The sequence below is a fragment of the Hemiscyllium ocellatum genome, chromosome 19 (assembly GCF_020745735.1).
Source record: "Hemiscyllium ocellatum isolate sHemOce1 chromosome 19, sHemOce1.pat.X.cur, whole genome shotgun sequence".
Classification (NCBI taxonomy): Eukaryota; Metazoa; Chordata; class Chondrichthyes; order Orectolobiformes; family Hemiscylliidae; genus Hemiscyllium; species Hemiscyllium ocellatum.
The window spans coordinates 67,209,538-67,225,987 of record NC_083419.1 but is presented as its reverse complement, the minus strand read 5'-3'; the positions used below and the strand labels follow the sequence as shown (position 1 = coordinate 67,225,987).

Sequence of the window (16,450 nt, the reverse complement as noted above, 5' to 3'; positions counted from 1 at the left end):
CTATGGCAAAATGATCACCTCACAACTATCCTCAAACTGCATACAAAGTATTTTCTTTTGTTCGGGGGGAAAATTATAGATGGGTGACAAACCTAGCCTTGCCAGTGACATCCACTTTCCAAGAATGACTAAGGAAACGAAACAGATTTGCAGCGTGATATCTGACACTGATTCATAGGAGAGACTCCACAGGAGCAGAACTGATATTTGCAGATCGAGGGTTCAACTTATTGAAAACAATCCTAAGAAGTTGACTTAATATTAGCAGGCAGGAATTGATGCATTTCAGCTATATGTAGTGGTGAAGTCAGAATAGTTAATATTCTGATTTTTGAGAGGTACAACTTACGGGAGAAATGGCATCCTCAGGTAAGTTTACAAAGAGTTTTTCAAGAGTGCATTAAAACATTTGGGGAGTCTCCACAAATTGTTCATCCCAAACCCCTGCTCAATGTCTGCATAAGGTGCCTGACCTTCGGGAAACTTGAACACAGACCTCTGCACAGCAGCTAAGGCTAGAGTGGCTTGTTAGTGTTGAACGCAGGTGAATTCAAGAACAGACACATAGGTAGACGAAACGCGGCAGGATCAAGTTTTTTTTATTATTTTAAGATTTAGTTTTGAATCTGAAGAGGTACAATTTTTTTAGTTTTAGCGTTGAGGTTAACCACACTCTTCAAATACTGCACGATGTCCAGAACCTACAGGTTACTTGAAGCGGCAGGCAGAGTTTCGAGAAGTTGTGCTCCTGATGAATGAAGTGACCCCCAATGCAGTGCTATCCCAGAGCTCCCATTCCAGTGAATTTTAAATGCCAAGAGAGACAGACAGACACAGAGAAAGACAGATAAAGAAATGAGTATATACCACTCTGTGTTCAGCAGTTCTTTTATTGTTGTCTAGGTATTAAATTTGTGAATGCTTTTTAAAACATATTTCTTGTATTATTTAAGCTAAAGTCAAAATTAAAAAATCAAATTGTTTTAGTCAACTCATCCACTCCTCAGCTACATGCCCATTTATTACCATGAATCAAAATGCTTACCCAGCATGCCATACTCCTGCTGACCATGAACTCAAACTCGTAATTATGCATTAAGGATGAACTTTGATACCAGCTCTCCTGTATGTATTTTACTGTGCAATTTTCTCACATACCCACTTTTGGTGGATTTTTCTGCATCGTGAGGCATAATTTGATATTGCAAGAGGTACAGGCACAATGGGCCAAATGGCTTTGTTTGATGCTGTATTAATCTATTCTTCTAGGCAGCTCTTGTAGATCAGACACTGGTCAGCAGGAGGCACTACAGCCCACCCAAGAGGGGGCAAGCATGCTGTCAAAAGACTGGTGAGCAGGAAAATCTCCCGGTAATTCTAACATAATGCTGCGATTGCATTGTATCTGGCACTGATCAGGAACTGAGATTGTTTGTACTGAGGGAGAGAGAAAAAAAAGAAAGAAAAGACAGAAGGAGAGAGAAGAGGGGAGTAATTCAGTTTTCCTTAGTGACGATCCAATGTAGAGCTCTGTAGAAGATCTGTGGGGGTTTTGTTGGGGGGTCTGAAGGTGGTCTGGAAGCCTGGAGGTGGAGAGTGGAAGTTGCCTGGGTTGGAGGGTGGAGGGTAGGGGGACCAGCCGGCTCTGTGCAAAGGGATCTGTGTGTTGAAGGGGTTACTGTGCCCTGCTTGTGCTGCCGTGGGGCCGTCCATTTCTGTCAGTGTCTGGAGCGACTTCAGCCAATGTGGAGGGTTTTCATCCTGCAGAGTATCTAAGCTGTTCCCCGTAGATGCTGGGACACCTGTAGAGAGAGCAGGCAACATGTGGGTACTGCTGGAATACCTGAATGCTTAATAATACACAAACACTGTTTCCAAAAGTGAAATATAATTTTCAGAGGCCATTTGGACCATCATATGCATAGCTCTGCCAGCTGGTCTTTAGTCCTAAAAACATGACCTTCGAGTGAACATCCATTTCCCTATCATTTTTGAAGAGCAATTCAGGTATGATACACTACTAATAAAAACAAAATTCATGTTCCCATAGCTTTTTTTGCCAGTTATTTAAAAGCCATCTCCTCTGGTCACCAACTCTTCTGACACTAAGAACAGCGTTTCTTTCTTTATTCAAAATCTACAATTATGAACCTCTTCATGAAATTTCACTAACTTACGATGCTCTGAGAATAATCGCAACAGCTGGAGGCTCTCTGGAGAACTCTGTGAAAACTGGTATAAGATTCTGAACTGGACAAACCTTAAATCACCCACGCTGATAATTGAAGTTATAAGTAGGGAGGGCATAATCCTTGACTACAGCTAGATTATTAGAATCTGCAAAGGAATGAAGCAACTAAAAGGCTAAAGGAAGATTCAAAGAAGTTATTTAAAAACAGGAAGTTAATTTTCTCTTTTAAAAAGCACCTTTGAATACAATGCAGCAAATACCAAAAGGGCCAAAACCAGTGAATCGGGGAGATTCAGGAAGGATTGAGAAATTAGAATGATTATAAACTCCATTTCTGTGATGCTATGTGGTCTTTGAGGAATGGGTTGATGGGCAAGGGAGACTAATGCTGAACAATTCCAGAGTGGAGGGGAAGAAACTAGGATACATCTGAGAGAAGAGCTTCAATGGTGGAGAGCAGAGCAAACAAGTGTATTCTGGTCTGTCAGTTTTGAATGCACGTGTGAGAAAGGGGGTTCAGGGTTATAGAACAGGTTGTACCACACCAGGCTGGGTCTAAGCATGTGTCAAGCGAGTTGATGCAATAGAGATTAGAGGGACACTGGTACCATGAAGAGCCATCAAATAGGAAGTGTTGAGGGATATGGGCCAAGTGTTGGCAAATGGGACAAGAGTAATTTAAGATATCTGGTCAGCATGGATGAGTTGGATCGAAGGGTTTGCGCTGTACATCTCTAGGACTCTAAATAGGATTGGTTCGCTTTGAGCAAAGTTGGAACTCAGGCAGGATCCAGTGAGGATAGCAACAACATGAACCAACGGTGAAACCAGAGATATTGAGCCAGGAAGAACTGTCACACAGATGGAAACTTGGCCTGCTTTGTGGATCATTAATGAAAATGTATTCAATAGAAAAGAGATCAAGGATAGAATCACATGCTTTTGGTGAATTTGTCGATATTTATCTGTCAAATTAAATCACAAATAGGATTGGCTGGTCATGTATTAAATACTAAAACAGACCTTCCTTTGTGGCTTCTGTATGTCCCAACATTTCAAAGTCAATGAACTTGAAAAAGAAGTCTGATTGCAAATTGCTTTGGGACAAATGATGAGAAATGTGCTAGTTTCAAAGTTTAAGCATTTTCCCAAAATTTACTCTTTACCCATAGCAGGGGAAGGCTTTACAAAACATTAAATCAATGGGAAGTTGTATTGCTAACAGTGAACTCTCTAGATTTCAAGCATAGACTGGTTTACAAAACAGCGAAGGAACAGAATCTAGCTTCAGATCTTAATACAGTAGAAACAGGAGGAATTCCTGAACTCACCTATGAAGTCAGGCAAGTATAGTTTTATGGATTTATTCCGGATATTCATGCGAAACCTCAGTTTTCCCAATTTAGAATAATTAAAACCACAGGTAAATGTGGCTGGCAATTTCAAATAACAGAGCTAACACTGGAAAGATGGAGTAACAAGCAATCAGACAATCTTAATCTTAGAGGCAAAAATATTGATCAGTTCCACACATTTGTTGGAGGTGAACATGAAGATGAAGGGGGAAGAGGGTCTTAAAATGGCAATTTACAGTCCAGAACAGAACCTGGAATCCCAGCATGTCTCGGAAATGGGGTTCAATAGTGGTGGATAACCCAATACTGGCTTCTGTGATTCAAGTAGATCTGACAATGTGACTAAATTACTTGTTGTCTACAATTATTTATAATCCTTGCCACTTGCCCACAAGGGTGCAGAGATGAGGGCTATAGTAGGGGGAACAACTGAGCTGAGAGACAGTGATGATCCTCGAGGACACTGGAGCAAAGATAGATGTGAGTCTCGCTCTCCCCCTCTCTCTCATTAGTGCTGCCAGAACTGCTGAGCCTCTCCAGCAGTTTCTGTTTTGTGTTATATACTGGGGGTACATTTGCCACACACAAAATTCAACTCCACTTAGGGGAAGGAAAATGCGCCATTTCAAAATCCATACTGCTGAATACTTCCCCACACTCGAATAGAAAAACCAGAGGACTGGAAGGCAAATTGATACAAATGAAACAAAGATTGCGCCAAGGCTGATTGGATTCAAACCAATTGTAAATGAAGCACTTAGCATGATTGTGTAACTGGTAATGTGCCTGCATACAAAACAGAGTAGATCTTTAAAATCAGAGCACACTTGCAAGGCATTTCCAACGTATAGAGGAAAAATGAAAAAGCATCAATAGCATGCAGAATCTGAAATGATCCTATGAGTTGCAATGTTGAGTATCATTGACATGAAATGGAGCCAAAAAATTGCTCGGGTTCCAGAGTTTGGCTGTAATCAGTGAAACATGTGGTTAGCACTGCTGCCTCATAGCGCCAGAGACCCAGGTTCAATTCCCGCCTCAGGCAACTGTCTGTGTGGAGTTTACGCATTCTCCCAGTGTCTGCGTGGGTTTCCTCTGGGTGCGCCGGTTTCCTGATGAAGGGCTTATGCTCGAAACGTCGAATTCTCTATTCCTGAGATGCTGCCTGGCCTGCTGTGCTTTGACTAGCAACACATTTTCAGCTGCGCCGGTTTCCTCCCACAGTCCAAAGATGTGCAGGTTAGGTAAATTGGTCATGCTAAATTGCCTATAGTGTTAGGTGAAGGGATAAATGTAGGGGAATAGGTCTGGGTGGGTTGCTCTTTGGAGGGTTGGTGTGGACTTGTGGGGCCGAAGGGCCTGTTTCCACACTATATGTAATCTAATCTAAATAATGGGGAATGAAGAGGGAACTCGCTGCACACTAATCTATTAGGTCCTCTTATAGAATGATGCACCATTTCCTTTAGCGACATCTCAGTATATTCCTTCCTCTCTCAATGCTAACTTAAACACCAAGACTCATTAATGCTCTCTTCTGAACAACTCTCCACCCCATTGTTACAACTTTGAAACACCAATGAAACACTGCAAACACATTGTGAAAATTCACAGACATGGTGCAGCGGATATTACAGTTATACCATGAAAGTTACACAGATTAAACATATTTGACTGCAAATGATGTATGGCACATTAAGGGAGCAAACAATAGTCAACTAGTAAATTCACAATGTGGCTTTGGACTAAGAGATAGAGACAAGTAAATACCCAGTTAATGACTAGTTCTTGCTTTCTCAAGTAGCAAGCGAACAGGCAAATTATTTGTATGTTCAGGGGAGAGGAGACAGACAGATTTTTATTGTAGTCATCCTGCTTTGCTTAAGGTCAACAATTCTTCCTCAGCGCAAAATTGAGCCACAAAAAAGTTCTCCTCAGGAGGAAGAGAGAGAGGGGTAACAAGAATAAAAGGTACATAAATTATGGCAGGTTTGGATAAGGGAGACAAAGAAAGGCATTTCCATGATGTACGAGAACTTGGGTTTGCAAAGTTTTGGAGTAAAAGTGTAAAGGCTCAGGAGGATTTGAAGAACCTTTCAAGCAGCAAATGGTAACAACCTGGAATTCACCAGTGAAGGTGCTGGAGATGAAATAATCAATTATTTCAAAAGGAAATTGGATGGTACACACAGGATAGAAACTCCCTGGGGCATGGGTATGGATTGTGGCAATGTGGCTGGCTGGACTGCTGTACAGACCACCAGCATGCACTCAACTACTTGAATGTTCTGCTGTGATTCCACATCTAGAACAAGTTACAAGTTGAGGTTTACTCATTTGGTATGTGATATGATCATTTGAGTTTGTAAAATGTAATTCTTTTGTATTGATCAACACCTAACAGCAGCCACAAATTCAATTCCTTCCACTATGCAGGCTGACTAGAAGGATTGGGATATGGGAGAGGGTGGGCAGCATGGCAGGGTCCTACCTTGGAGGGCTGTATTACAATCTTCTTGCTATCAAACTCCTATCAGTTGTAAGGCAGAATGGAAGCTGTATGGCCTGAGAATCCCATTATTAAAGTGAAGAATCTGCCTTCTGCTGGCATTGAAAGGTTTGATTCTTCCTTCAAAGTAATATTTAGTTAAGCCTGAGTAAAGTGTGTTCTAAAGACACTAAGATTGACATTTCAGTTGGAATTGAGCAGCTCCATGATTGCACTTCACCACACACAGAAACCTTTGCTTCTTCTCTCTGTCCTGTTGAATCCTTGCATTCCAAGTAAACTCAACACTTCCACCATTAATTGCTGCTATGCAGGGAATACTTCAAAAACATATTCAAACCCATCGACTTAATATCTCTTTCTGGTGTCTTTATGATAGTGTGCATGAGGCTTCAAAACAATGCCAGTGACACTATTTGCAATGGCTTAGCCAATCAGATTGAAAGCAAGCTCAAAATAAAGTTGACTGCAGCTGAAATCAGTGCAAAAAGGAGAATTGCACATTTGCTCAAAAGCTTTCCTGCCTAGCCACGATCGTTCTGTTACAGATTGGACCAGGTTTTCATTGCCACAGACCAATCACTCTCAACAAGGTAACTTGTACATTCGCTGGATTTGTAGATGGGGGTTGGGAAGAGGTCGTAGTTGAAAAGTGTGGCACTGGAAAAGCACAGCAGGTCAGACTGCATCCAAGGAGTAGGAGAGTCAACATTTTGGGCAAAACCCTTCAGCAGGAATGATAGTGAGAGCAGTGAACCAGATCAATAAGCTTGAACAGTTTGACTTTAAGTGAATGTGCTGGAAATTCTGCAAAGCATAAAGATAGATAAGTTCCCAGGACTGGACCAGATATAGGAGAAAGTGAGGACTACAGATGCTGGAGATCAGAGCTGACAATGTGTTGCTGGAAAAGCGCAGGTCAGGCAGCATCCAAGAAGCAGGAGAATCGATGTTTCGGGCATGAGCCCTTCTTCAGGAGAGAAGGGCTCATGCCCGAAACGTCGATTTTCCTGCTCCTTGGATGCTGCCTGATCTGCTGCGCTTTTCCAGCGACACATTTTCAGCTGGACCAGATATAGCCAAGGTTCTGGATGTAGGTTTCAGACGTTTTGTCACCATACTAGATTACATCATCAGTGAGCCTCCACTCGTGGTATGGCCCACATTTTGTTTGTTGTTATAAACAAAAACATAAATAAAAAACGGGTCACACCACCAGTACTTCATCCAGAGGCTCACTGCTGTACATCTCTATGAGTCTATGATGCTGTTACCTAGTATGGTGGCGAAATGTCCGAAACTAAATCTTCCAGTTCAGCAAGCAAACATACATCCAGAATGTCAACCCGAGCTAAACATCTTCTCAAAACTTGCAAATATCCAAGTTTACTATAGGAAGTGAGGAATGAGAGTTCTGCATCTCTGGCGATAATTTTTGCATACTCAGTCTCCATGGGAGTAGTACCAGATGATTGGAGGGAGGTGAATGTTGTTCCTCTGTTCAAGAAAGGGAATAGGGAAACCCCTGGGAAATACAGACCAGTCAGTCTTACATCTGTGGTTAGCAAGGTACTGGAAAAGATTGAGTGATAAGACTTATGACAATTTGAATAAGTTTGATTAAAGATACCATGGTTTTGTGAGGGCCAGGTCATGCCTCATAAGCCTCATTAAGTTCTTTGAGGATGTGATGAGACAAGCTGATGAAGGTCATAGAGTCAGAGATGTACAGCATAAAACAGACCCTTCAGTCCAACCCGTCTTTGCCAACCAGATATCCCAACCCAATATAGCCCCACCTGCCAGCACCTGGCCCATATCCCTCCAAACCCTTTCTATTCATTTACCCATCCAAATGCCTTTTAAATGTTGCAATTGTACCAGCCTCCACCACTTCCTCTGGCAGGTCATTCCATACATATACTACCCTCTGTATGAAAAAGTTGCCCCTTAGGTCTCTTTCATATTTTTTCCCTCTCACCCTAAACCTATGCCCTCTAGTTCTGGACTCCCTGAACTCAGAGAAAAGACTGTCTATTTACCCTACCCATGCCCCTCATAATTTTGTAAACCTCTATAAGGTCATCCCTCAGCCTCCGACACTCCAGGGAAAACAGCCCCAGCCTATTCAGCCTCTCCGTATAGCTCACACCCCCTAACCCTGGCAACATCCTTGTAAATCTTTTCTGAACCTTTTCAAGTTTCACAACATCTTTCCGAAAGGAAGGAGACCAGAGTTGCACGCAATATTCCAACAGTGGCCTTACCTAATATTCTGTACAGCCGCAACATGACCTCCCAACTCCTGTACTCAATACTCTGACCAATAAAAGAAAGCATACCAAACACCTTCTTCACTATCCTATCTACCTGCAACCCCACTTTCAATGAGCTAGAAACCTGCACTCCAAGGTCTCTTTGTTCAGCAACACTCCCTAGGAACCTTTAATTAATTTTTTTTAAAGATTAGATTACATACAGTGTGGAAACAGACCCTTCAGCCAAACCGACCCTCCGAACAGCAGCCCACCCAGACCTATTCCCCTACATTTACCCCTTCACCTCACACTACAGGCAATTAAGCACGTCCAATTCACCTAACCTGCACATCTTTGGACTGTGGGAGGAAACCGGAGCACCCGGAGGAAACCCACGCAGACATGGGGAGAATATGCAAACTCCACACAGACAGTTGCCCGAGGCAGGAATTGAACCCGGGTCTCTGGCACTGAAAGGCAGCAGTGCTAACCACTGTGCCACCCGTGTATATACGTCCTGCTAAGGTTCGCTTTCCCAAAATGCAGCACCTCACATTTATCTGAATTAAACTCCATCTGCCACTTCTCTGCCCATTGGTCCTTTAGGTCAAGATCCTGTTGTAAGCGGAGGTAACCCTCTTCGCTGTCCACCACACCTCCAATTTTGGTCGAGTGGTGGATTTGGGGTATATGGATTTCAGTAAGGCATTTGATAAGGATCCTCTTGGTAAGCGCATTCAGAAAAAGTTAGGAGATATGGGATACAGGCAAATTTGGCTGTCTGGATATAGAATTAGCTGGCTGAAAGAAGACAGCAAGTGGCAGTGGATGGAAAGTATTCTTACTGGAGGTCAGTTGCTAGTGGTGTCCTGCAGGGAACTGTTCTTGGGCCTCTGCTCTTTGTAGCTTTTATAAATGATTTGGATGAAGAAGTGGAAGGGTGGGTGAGTAAGTTTGCTGATGACATGAAGGTCGGTGGTGTTGTAGGTAGTGTCGAGGACTGTTGCTGGCTGTAACAAGATAGTGACAGGATGCAGAGCTGGGCTGAGAAGTATCAGGTGGATATTTATCAACCTGGATAAATACGAAGTGATTTATTTTATAAAGTTGAATTTGAATGCTGAATACAAGGTTAAAGACAGGATTCTTGGCACCGTGGAGGTACAGCAAGATCTTGGTGTTCACGTATACCGATCCCTTGAAGTTGCCACCCAAGTTGGTGTGAAGTGTGTTGACTTTCATTTACAGGAGGATTGAATTTAAGAGCCATGATGTTTCACTGCAGCTCTATGAAACCCTGGTTAAACCACGCTTGGATTATAGGAAGGATATAGATGCTTTAGAGAGGGTGCCGAGAAGATTTACTAAGGTGCTGCCTGGAATGGAGGGCTTGTCTTATGAAGAGAAGAAGTTGAGTGAGCTCTGGCTTTTCACACTGGAGGAGGAGGAGGAAGACAGGTGACTTGATAGAAATGTACAAAGTAATGAGGTGTTTGGAAGAAGATATGGGGGAGATGTTAGAGGTAGGGTCTTTATGCAGACAATGGTGGGTGTGTGGAATGCACGGCCAGCGGTGGTAGTAGTCAGATATTAGGGACATTTAAGTGTCTTCTGGACAAGCACATGGACTGCAGTAAATTGAGGGGTGTGTAGGTTAGATTGATCTGAGATTAAGATAAATGCTCGGCACAACATTGTGTGCTGAAGGGCCTGTGCTGTGCTGTGCTGTACTGTACTGTTCTATGTTCCATGTTCTAAAATGCTGGCATGGATTGTGTATCCATTCAGTTCTACCACTGATCATAATCCATAACCCATTCCCCACCAAAGTTGAAATTTCTCAGGGGAATTTAATTCCAATATTCAAGCAGATTTTCCACAGATTATCCATTCTAACTTGTGTTGCAATGGAGAGGATGATGTCTTCAGTTAGTCTGGGGTGAAATGACTGAAAAGCTGACATTTTGCACATGACATGGAAAGAAGTGGCAACCAAAATGAAGGTCAAGGGAGTGTTGCTGAACAAAGAGACCTTGGAGTGCAGGTTCATAGCTCCTTGAAAGTGAAGTCACAAGTAGATAGGATAATGTAGGTGGCGTTTGGTATGCTTTTCTTTATTGGTCAGAGTATGGAATACAGGAGTTGGGAGGTCATGTTGCGGCTGTACAGGACATGGGTTAGGCCACTGTTGGAATATTGTCGCGCAATTCTGGTCTCTTTCGTCTATTGGAAAGATGCTGTGAAACTTGAAAGGGTTCAGAAAAGATTTGCAAGGATGTTGACAAGGAGGGTTTAGTTATAGGGAGAGGCTGAACAGGCTGAGGCTGTTTTCCTTGCAGCGTCGGAGGCTGAGTGGTGACTTAGAGGTTTACAAAATTATGAGGGGCACGTATAGGATAAATAGACAAAGTCTTTTCCCTGCGATCGGAGAGTCCAGAACTAGAGGGCATAGGTTTAGGGTGAGAGGAAAGATACAAAAGTGACCTAAGGGGCAACTTTTTCACGCAGGAGGGTGGTATGTGTATGGAATGAGCTGCCAGAGGATGTGGTGGAGGCTGGTACAATTGCAACATTTAAAAGGCATTTGGATGGGCAAATGAATAGGAAGGGTTTGGAGGGATATGGGCCAAGTGCTGGTAGGTGGGACTAGATTGGGTTGGGATATCAGGTCAGTGTGGACAGGTTGGACCGAAGGGTCTGTTTCCATGCTGTCCATCTCTATGACTATGACACCATCACTGGAAGTCAATTAGGCTAGGACAAATAGTGATCACTGGGCTCAGCCAAGCCTGGTAGTCCAATAAATTTCTTGCATCAAACAGGTTACTCTTGAAACAAGGCTTAATAGAAGCCTTTAATAAAAAGTTTTGGTAGAGGAGACAAAATGCAATGCTTCAACTAGTGCAGAAGAGTAAAAGTAATGGTTGCCTACAGAAAATGGACACTTGACTCAGAGTACTCAGAATTTGGAAGTCATTGCTGCAAGGAAAAACCAAAGTGACCAACAGATGTATTTAGATGACTCCAGTTAAACAGTTGATTGTGAAGGCAAGGCTAAGGTAGTTACTGAGAAAATTACTGAGACAGCTCAACTGCAACAGAAATAGTCTGGTTAGGATGAATGGTCTTTTCTGTGCTGTCTATTCCACGTAATTCTACAAACTGCTTTAAATGCTTTGAACTATTTGCACTGCAGTAAAATAAATATTTCATAACATATCAAAGGAACAAGCAAGCTGGCAGAGAAGATTTACTATCCTCTCTAAACGCTCCAATTTTGGTCACTGAATTGTGGAAGGAGCTGAATAGCTATAAACTAGGTTTGCCACAAGTCAAGTCACTACAAGCTAGTGCTGCTCATTCTCCTCATATACAGGACAAGGCAGTGCCAAGCATTTTCACTGTCAACAACAGTTGGACCAGTCCATGATGGGGAACCAATTCAAATATACAGCAATGTAGGCACAGAGGAGCAGCTGTGATGAAAAGGTAGAATTTCCCAAATGTAAACCTCAAAGGGAAATAAAAACTCAACTTCTGAATTGCACTTTCTTTGATTCTTACTTAACTACACAGAAACTCACATCAAATTCACAACACAATTGAAAGATATATCCTAAAAGTCTGATTTGTTGTTGTTCAGGCTTCTGCAAACTCCATTCCATAAATGGTTTCAGAGGTTATGCAATTTACTTGACAAAGGTTCCATACAGATGGTTCTGTATTCTAGAATGAGATGAGCCAGGTGGGGACATGACTCGATGGAAGGATAGTGATCTGGGGATATGAAGAATTATTAATGTGCGAGAGTATATTGCATGTAACTCTACAGAGATTTGCATGTTCTGGAGATGATTAACAAGCCCTGCCCATATCCTTCTGCCTCAGTTTCAGACTCATTTTGCTTATTCACCTATAAACTTTGACAAACTTTGAATGAGATATATTGCCACAATTTCTTGAATTCTATTTCCACAAATTTCTCTCCACAACTTTGAGAAGTTGTCCGCTGTTCACAGAAACTTACAACACGAAAGGTGGTATTTGGCCCATCCAGCTTGTGCTGTTTTTTTCAAAGAGTAAACCAGACAAACTCCATGTCGATTCTCTTTGTCAAAAGCATCAAAGATCCTCAAGTTTATATCTAATTTCCTTTCCAAAGTGATTCTGTTGATTTCGGAATGTGAGAAGGCTATTTCACTGGATGGGCTTAACGACCAGGTCCAATTTTGTCTCAACTGTGCTCTTCCTGGGTATGCTTCACTGCAGGGGATTATTTTTGACTCTCATACTGGCTCATTGTCTCCTTCTCAAGCTCTAGTTGTTCATGTCCAGCACACTAGCCCAATCTTAGTGAAATTAACTCAACACAGAACTCAAAGACAAACCAGTTAGTTTGCTGACTCTGCCATATAATCAATAACCAAAAACCCACAGAAAACTCAACATAGCTGATCAGAATAAATTACCATATAAATTTGGGAAGATACTGTTCAATATTTTAGCTGCTATTTAGTTCAGGTACTTGAGGATGAGATTACAAAATAATAATGAGTGGAACATTGTTGACAGTACAATGATTTCAATACTCATTTGCATGACCTATGCATGTGAATGTGAATCTTCTGTACAGTTGATCAAACTAAGACAAACAGCAGAGGGCAAGTGTTCTTCATTGCTATGTTTCTCGGTTGATTCTCGGTTATTTCATTATTTAACAAAATGATGTGAAGCAGGTAACAGTTCCAAACATCCTGGAACCATAACCAACACAGATGGATAGCAGCTATGGTTCTAGCAAGTCTTATGTTATGAATTAAGAGTCACTGTGACAACTGGTGAATGCAGAAGTTTCTCAACTGATGGATAAAAGGAGAAAACGAGAAAATACTGGCACCTCATCAACTACAGAGTTCTCAAATTCAATAAAAAAGATTTTATACTGAATTGGGGTAGGTGGCGTCTTATCGACAGGATATTGTCACTTGAAGTTGGGGTTCAAAAGATGCGACTAAGTGGAAAAAATTTAAGTGAAGCTCCAATTCCCCCAGGAATCAATGTTACCGCCAGGGTTAAGTTCTGTCGAACAACCATTAGAGGAAAAGAAAATGCATACCCGAACCCATTAAGTTGAAATAAATCACCACCTGTTCGTAAAAATTTGTACAAGCCCATATTCGTGAATGGAAATAATCAGCAAGGTAAAAAAAAACAAAATTTAAATAAATTAAATTCCAGTAATATCAGGTTGCCCAGACTCCATCTAGTACAGCTAAGATGGATCTCAGGACTTCCAGTTAACTTCTGGAAGGAAGCAAGCACTCAGGGACAGAGCCAACATTAAACTGAAAACTATACCTAAAGACTAAAATTGAAGAAAATCCTAGAACCTTAGAACTGCAGATGCTGGAAGATAAGAGAATGAGGCCCAGAGAGGAGAATGTTGTCTGACAGGGAGAAGCAAGCTGGAAGGAGGCGGTGAGGAAGCAAGTCCAACAGGAAACGAAGACACCTTGCCCACACCCACGTTTGGCCTCCAGGTAGAGCAGGACTGGATGCTGATGAAAGGCGGAGACAGATACAGGTAATTCACAAATTATGTCAAAATTAAAACAATGATGCAAAATAAAAAAATGAAGGATATTAAAACTATGTTGAGCAGGACTACACTATAACCTAGAAAAAGTGAGGATTGTGGATGCTGGAGATCAGAGTCAAAAACTTTGGCGCTGGAAAAGCACAGGTCAGGCAGCATCTGAGGAGCAGGAGAGTTGACGGTTCAGGGATAAGCCTTCCCCTGATGAAGGGCTTATGCCGGAAACATTAACTCTCCTGTTCCTCGGATGCTGCCTGACCTGCTATGTTTTTCCAGCGCCATGCTTTTTGACTGTATTCCTGCAATCTGTCTGTCTACAATGGCAAAACATTTTCTATTATAATTAGTGCAGTGGCTAAAACAATGTCACCGTGGTAATGCCAATGTTGAGTCAGCTATTTTGAGGATGACTGTAGCCAAGCCACAGCTTCTTTCTGACAAAGAATTTCTGGCAATCCTTAGGATCCAAAGGATCCACTCTAAAAAGCATTCAGACAAGTGTGCAGTTAGTTATGTTTAAAAGGCTCTATTTTCAGAACTGATTCAAAATGACCATGGTAACTAATCAGAAATATTAACTCCACTTCTCTTCAGATATGTTGCCTGACATGTTGAGTATTTCCAGCATTACTCAAAAATGGCTACATTGCTATCATTGTAACACCAAATTTATACAGAATTAATGATTAAACAATGCATAACAGATAAACCACAAAACAAGAGATAAAAAACACCAAAAGCAACACAGCCACTCATCCTGCAAAGGAGAGAGACAAAGTCACACTCCCAAAGGTTGACCACTTTCGAACAGAGCTTCTGAGAAATCAGCTGATCAGCTTGGCCAAACGGTTACCTGCTCGGCTGTGCTGCAGATGGCAGACTGAAACTAAGCAATACCCAACTGGGTGAATCAATCGCTAAAAGACTGGGAGACCAATAGAATCACTGGGTGGAGCACTAAGAAACTAAAAATGTCAATGTGTTCAATGGAAATACACAGACATCCTGGTACAAATAAAATAGTTCAGGCTATGCTGCATCCCTACACTTACAGCCAAGATGCAGTTTGCATGTTGATATTGCCTTTTGTCTGGCTCTACTGCAGACACAGAACTAAGGTTGCAAATCTAAAGCCTCAAATTTGAATTACTCACAAATATCTTCCCAGTAATCATTGGAGGGAAGGTCTTGCAATATTAATTAGAATATTTTACAGTATTTTCTTACACCTCCCATTTAGAGATACTGAAAGTAAAGGACAAACTCTTCAACACTGTTGTATGCCAGTAGCATAACTACAGAGCAGCTGCAGATGGATCACATGGCAATCTTTAATGTTGGGAAAAATGTCTTGCCATGCCTAATTGGAACTTTTTCAGGCTTCAAGATCAGAGAATGGGGCAGCTTATGTAAACAAGACTACTACACAATGCATGTTAAACAAAGCCATTTAAGCACAAATGAGTTTTAAGAAAATTAGCACCTCACACTATGTCCAAAAGGACTTCAATAGAATGGTCAACTTGGTACTGTAGAAATCCAGCAACCAATCTGTCTACAAAATCCCACAGATAGTAATGAAACAATGTTAAGGTTATAATTTTAATGAGATTGGAGAGCCAAGTACAAGTGAGCATACTGGAAGAACTTTGAAACCACACAATCTATCCGCTTGAAAGGGCAAACAGTGTGCTGGTGGTTCAGAACAGTGCAGCACTTCCTCAGTACAATAGTGAGTCAGCCTAGGATGTGGTCAAGTTTCCAGTGTGCAATTTGAAACAATAATTCAATAAATCGCTGCTCAGAGCCAGCACAAGCCATGGCCAATGCCACAAGTTTACTGGGTGCATGTCTTTCGCTAAGGTTTGGCCTCCATACTTGAGAGAAAGAAGTTGCTTTCTGTGAAGGGCAGTAATGCTTTTTAACCAAATTTGACCAAACTTTAGACAATTTCTGGATGGTTACATTTCAGACAGCTTAGCAAGTTTCCTTCATTTGTACAGGATGGCTATTACAGAATTTCTGAAGATGACTTTAGTTCAGTTTTAGCCCCATTCTCAACGCAGTTCCAGTTTCTGACCAAGTGGAAGGTTATTTAAAACATAGGAAGCAACGGAGTATTAGGAAAAATGTTAAGAGCATTTCACAGAATATTGATTCAGCACACCCAACTGAAGCTAAAGCTAAAAATAAATGGCAGACCTGAACCTAGCAGGCCTTTCACATCAGCAGATATCTTCTCCTGGCACAGCAGGAAGTTTGTAAGAGAAAAGTCCTTAAACCTCTTGTAGAATACTTCACAAAGCAGATTTAATGAGTCATGCACTACCTATTGCTGAGTCAAAATGACCCTAAACACTCCACTGACATGGGGATTCGGTCAGGACTGGCTTTAACCTGGATCACTGACTAGATACTTTCTAACACCAGGAATCACAAAGATGACTATGGATAAGGTAACACGAAAAGAAGCTCCACTTGCTACAGCATTACTCATCTGATCCCAGCAACACCCAAAAACGATGGACACAGATTCCAATT

General features: G+C 41.7%; 1 protein-coding gene across 8 annotated transcripts in view; it reads right to left on the bottom strand.

Moving 5' to 3' along the window:
• Positions 1-582: 582 nt before the first annotated feature.
• LOC132824781 (CCR4-NOT transcription complex subunit 4-like) overlaps positions 583-16,450 on the bottom strand; it is a 169,423-nt gene continuing 153,555 nt past the window's right edge. For all 8 annotated transcript variants that reach the window (XM_060839508.1, XM_060839513.1, XM_060839511.1 and 5 more), the window contains one exon: positions 583-1,802. In XM_060839508.1, coding sequence (XP_060695491.1) covers positions 1,507-1,802 — 296 coding nt within the window. In that variant the 3' untranslated portion in view covers positions 583-1,506. The remainder of the gene's footprint in view (positions 1,803-16,450) is intronic.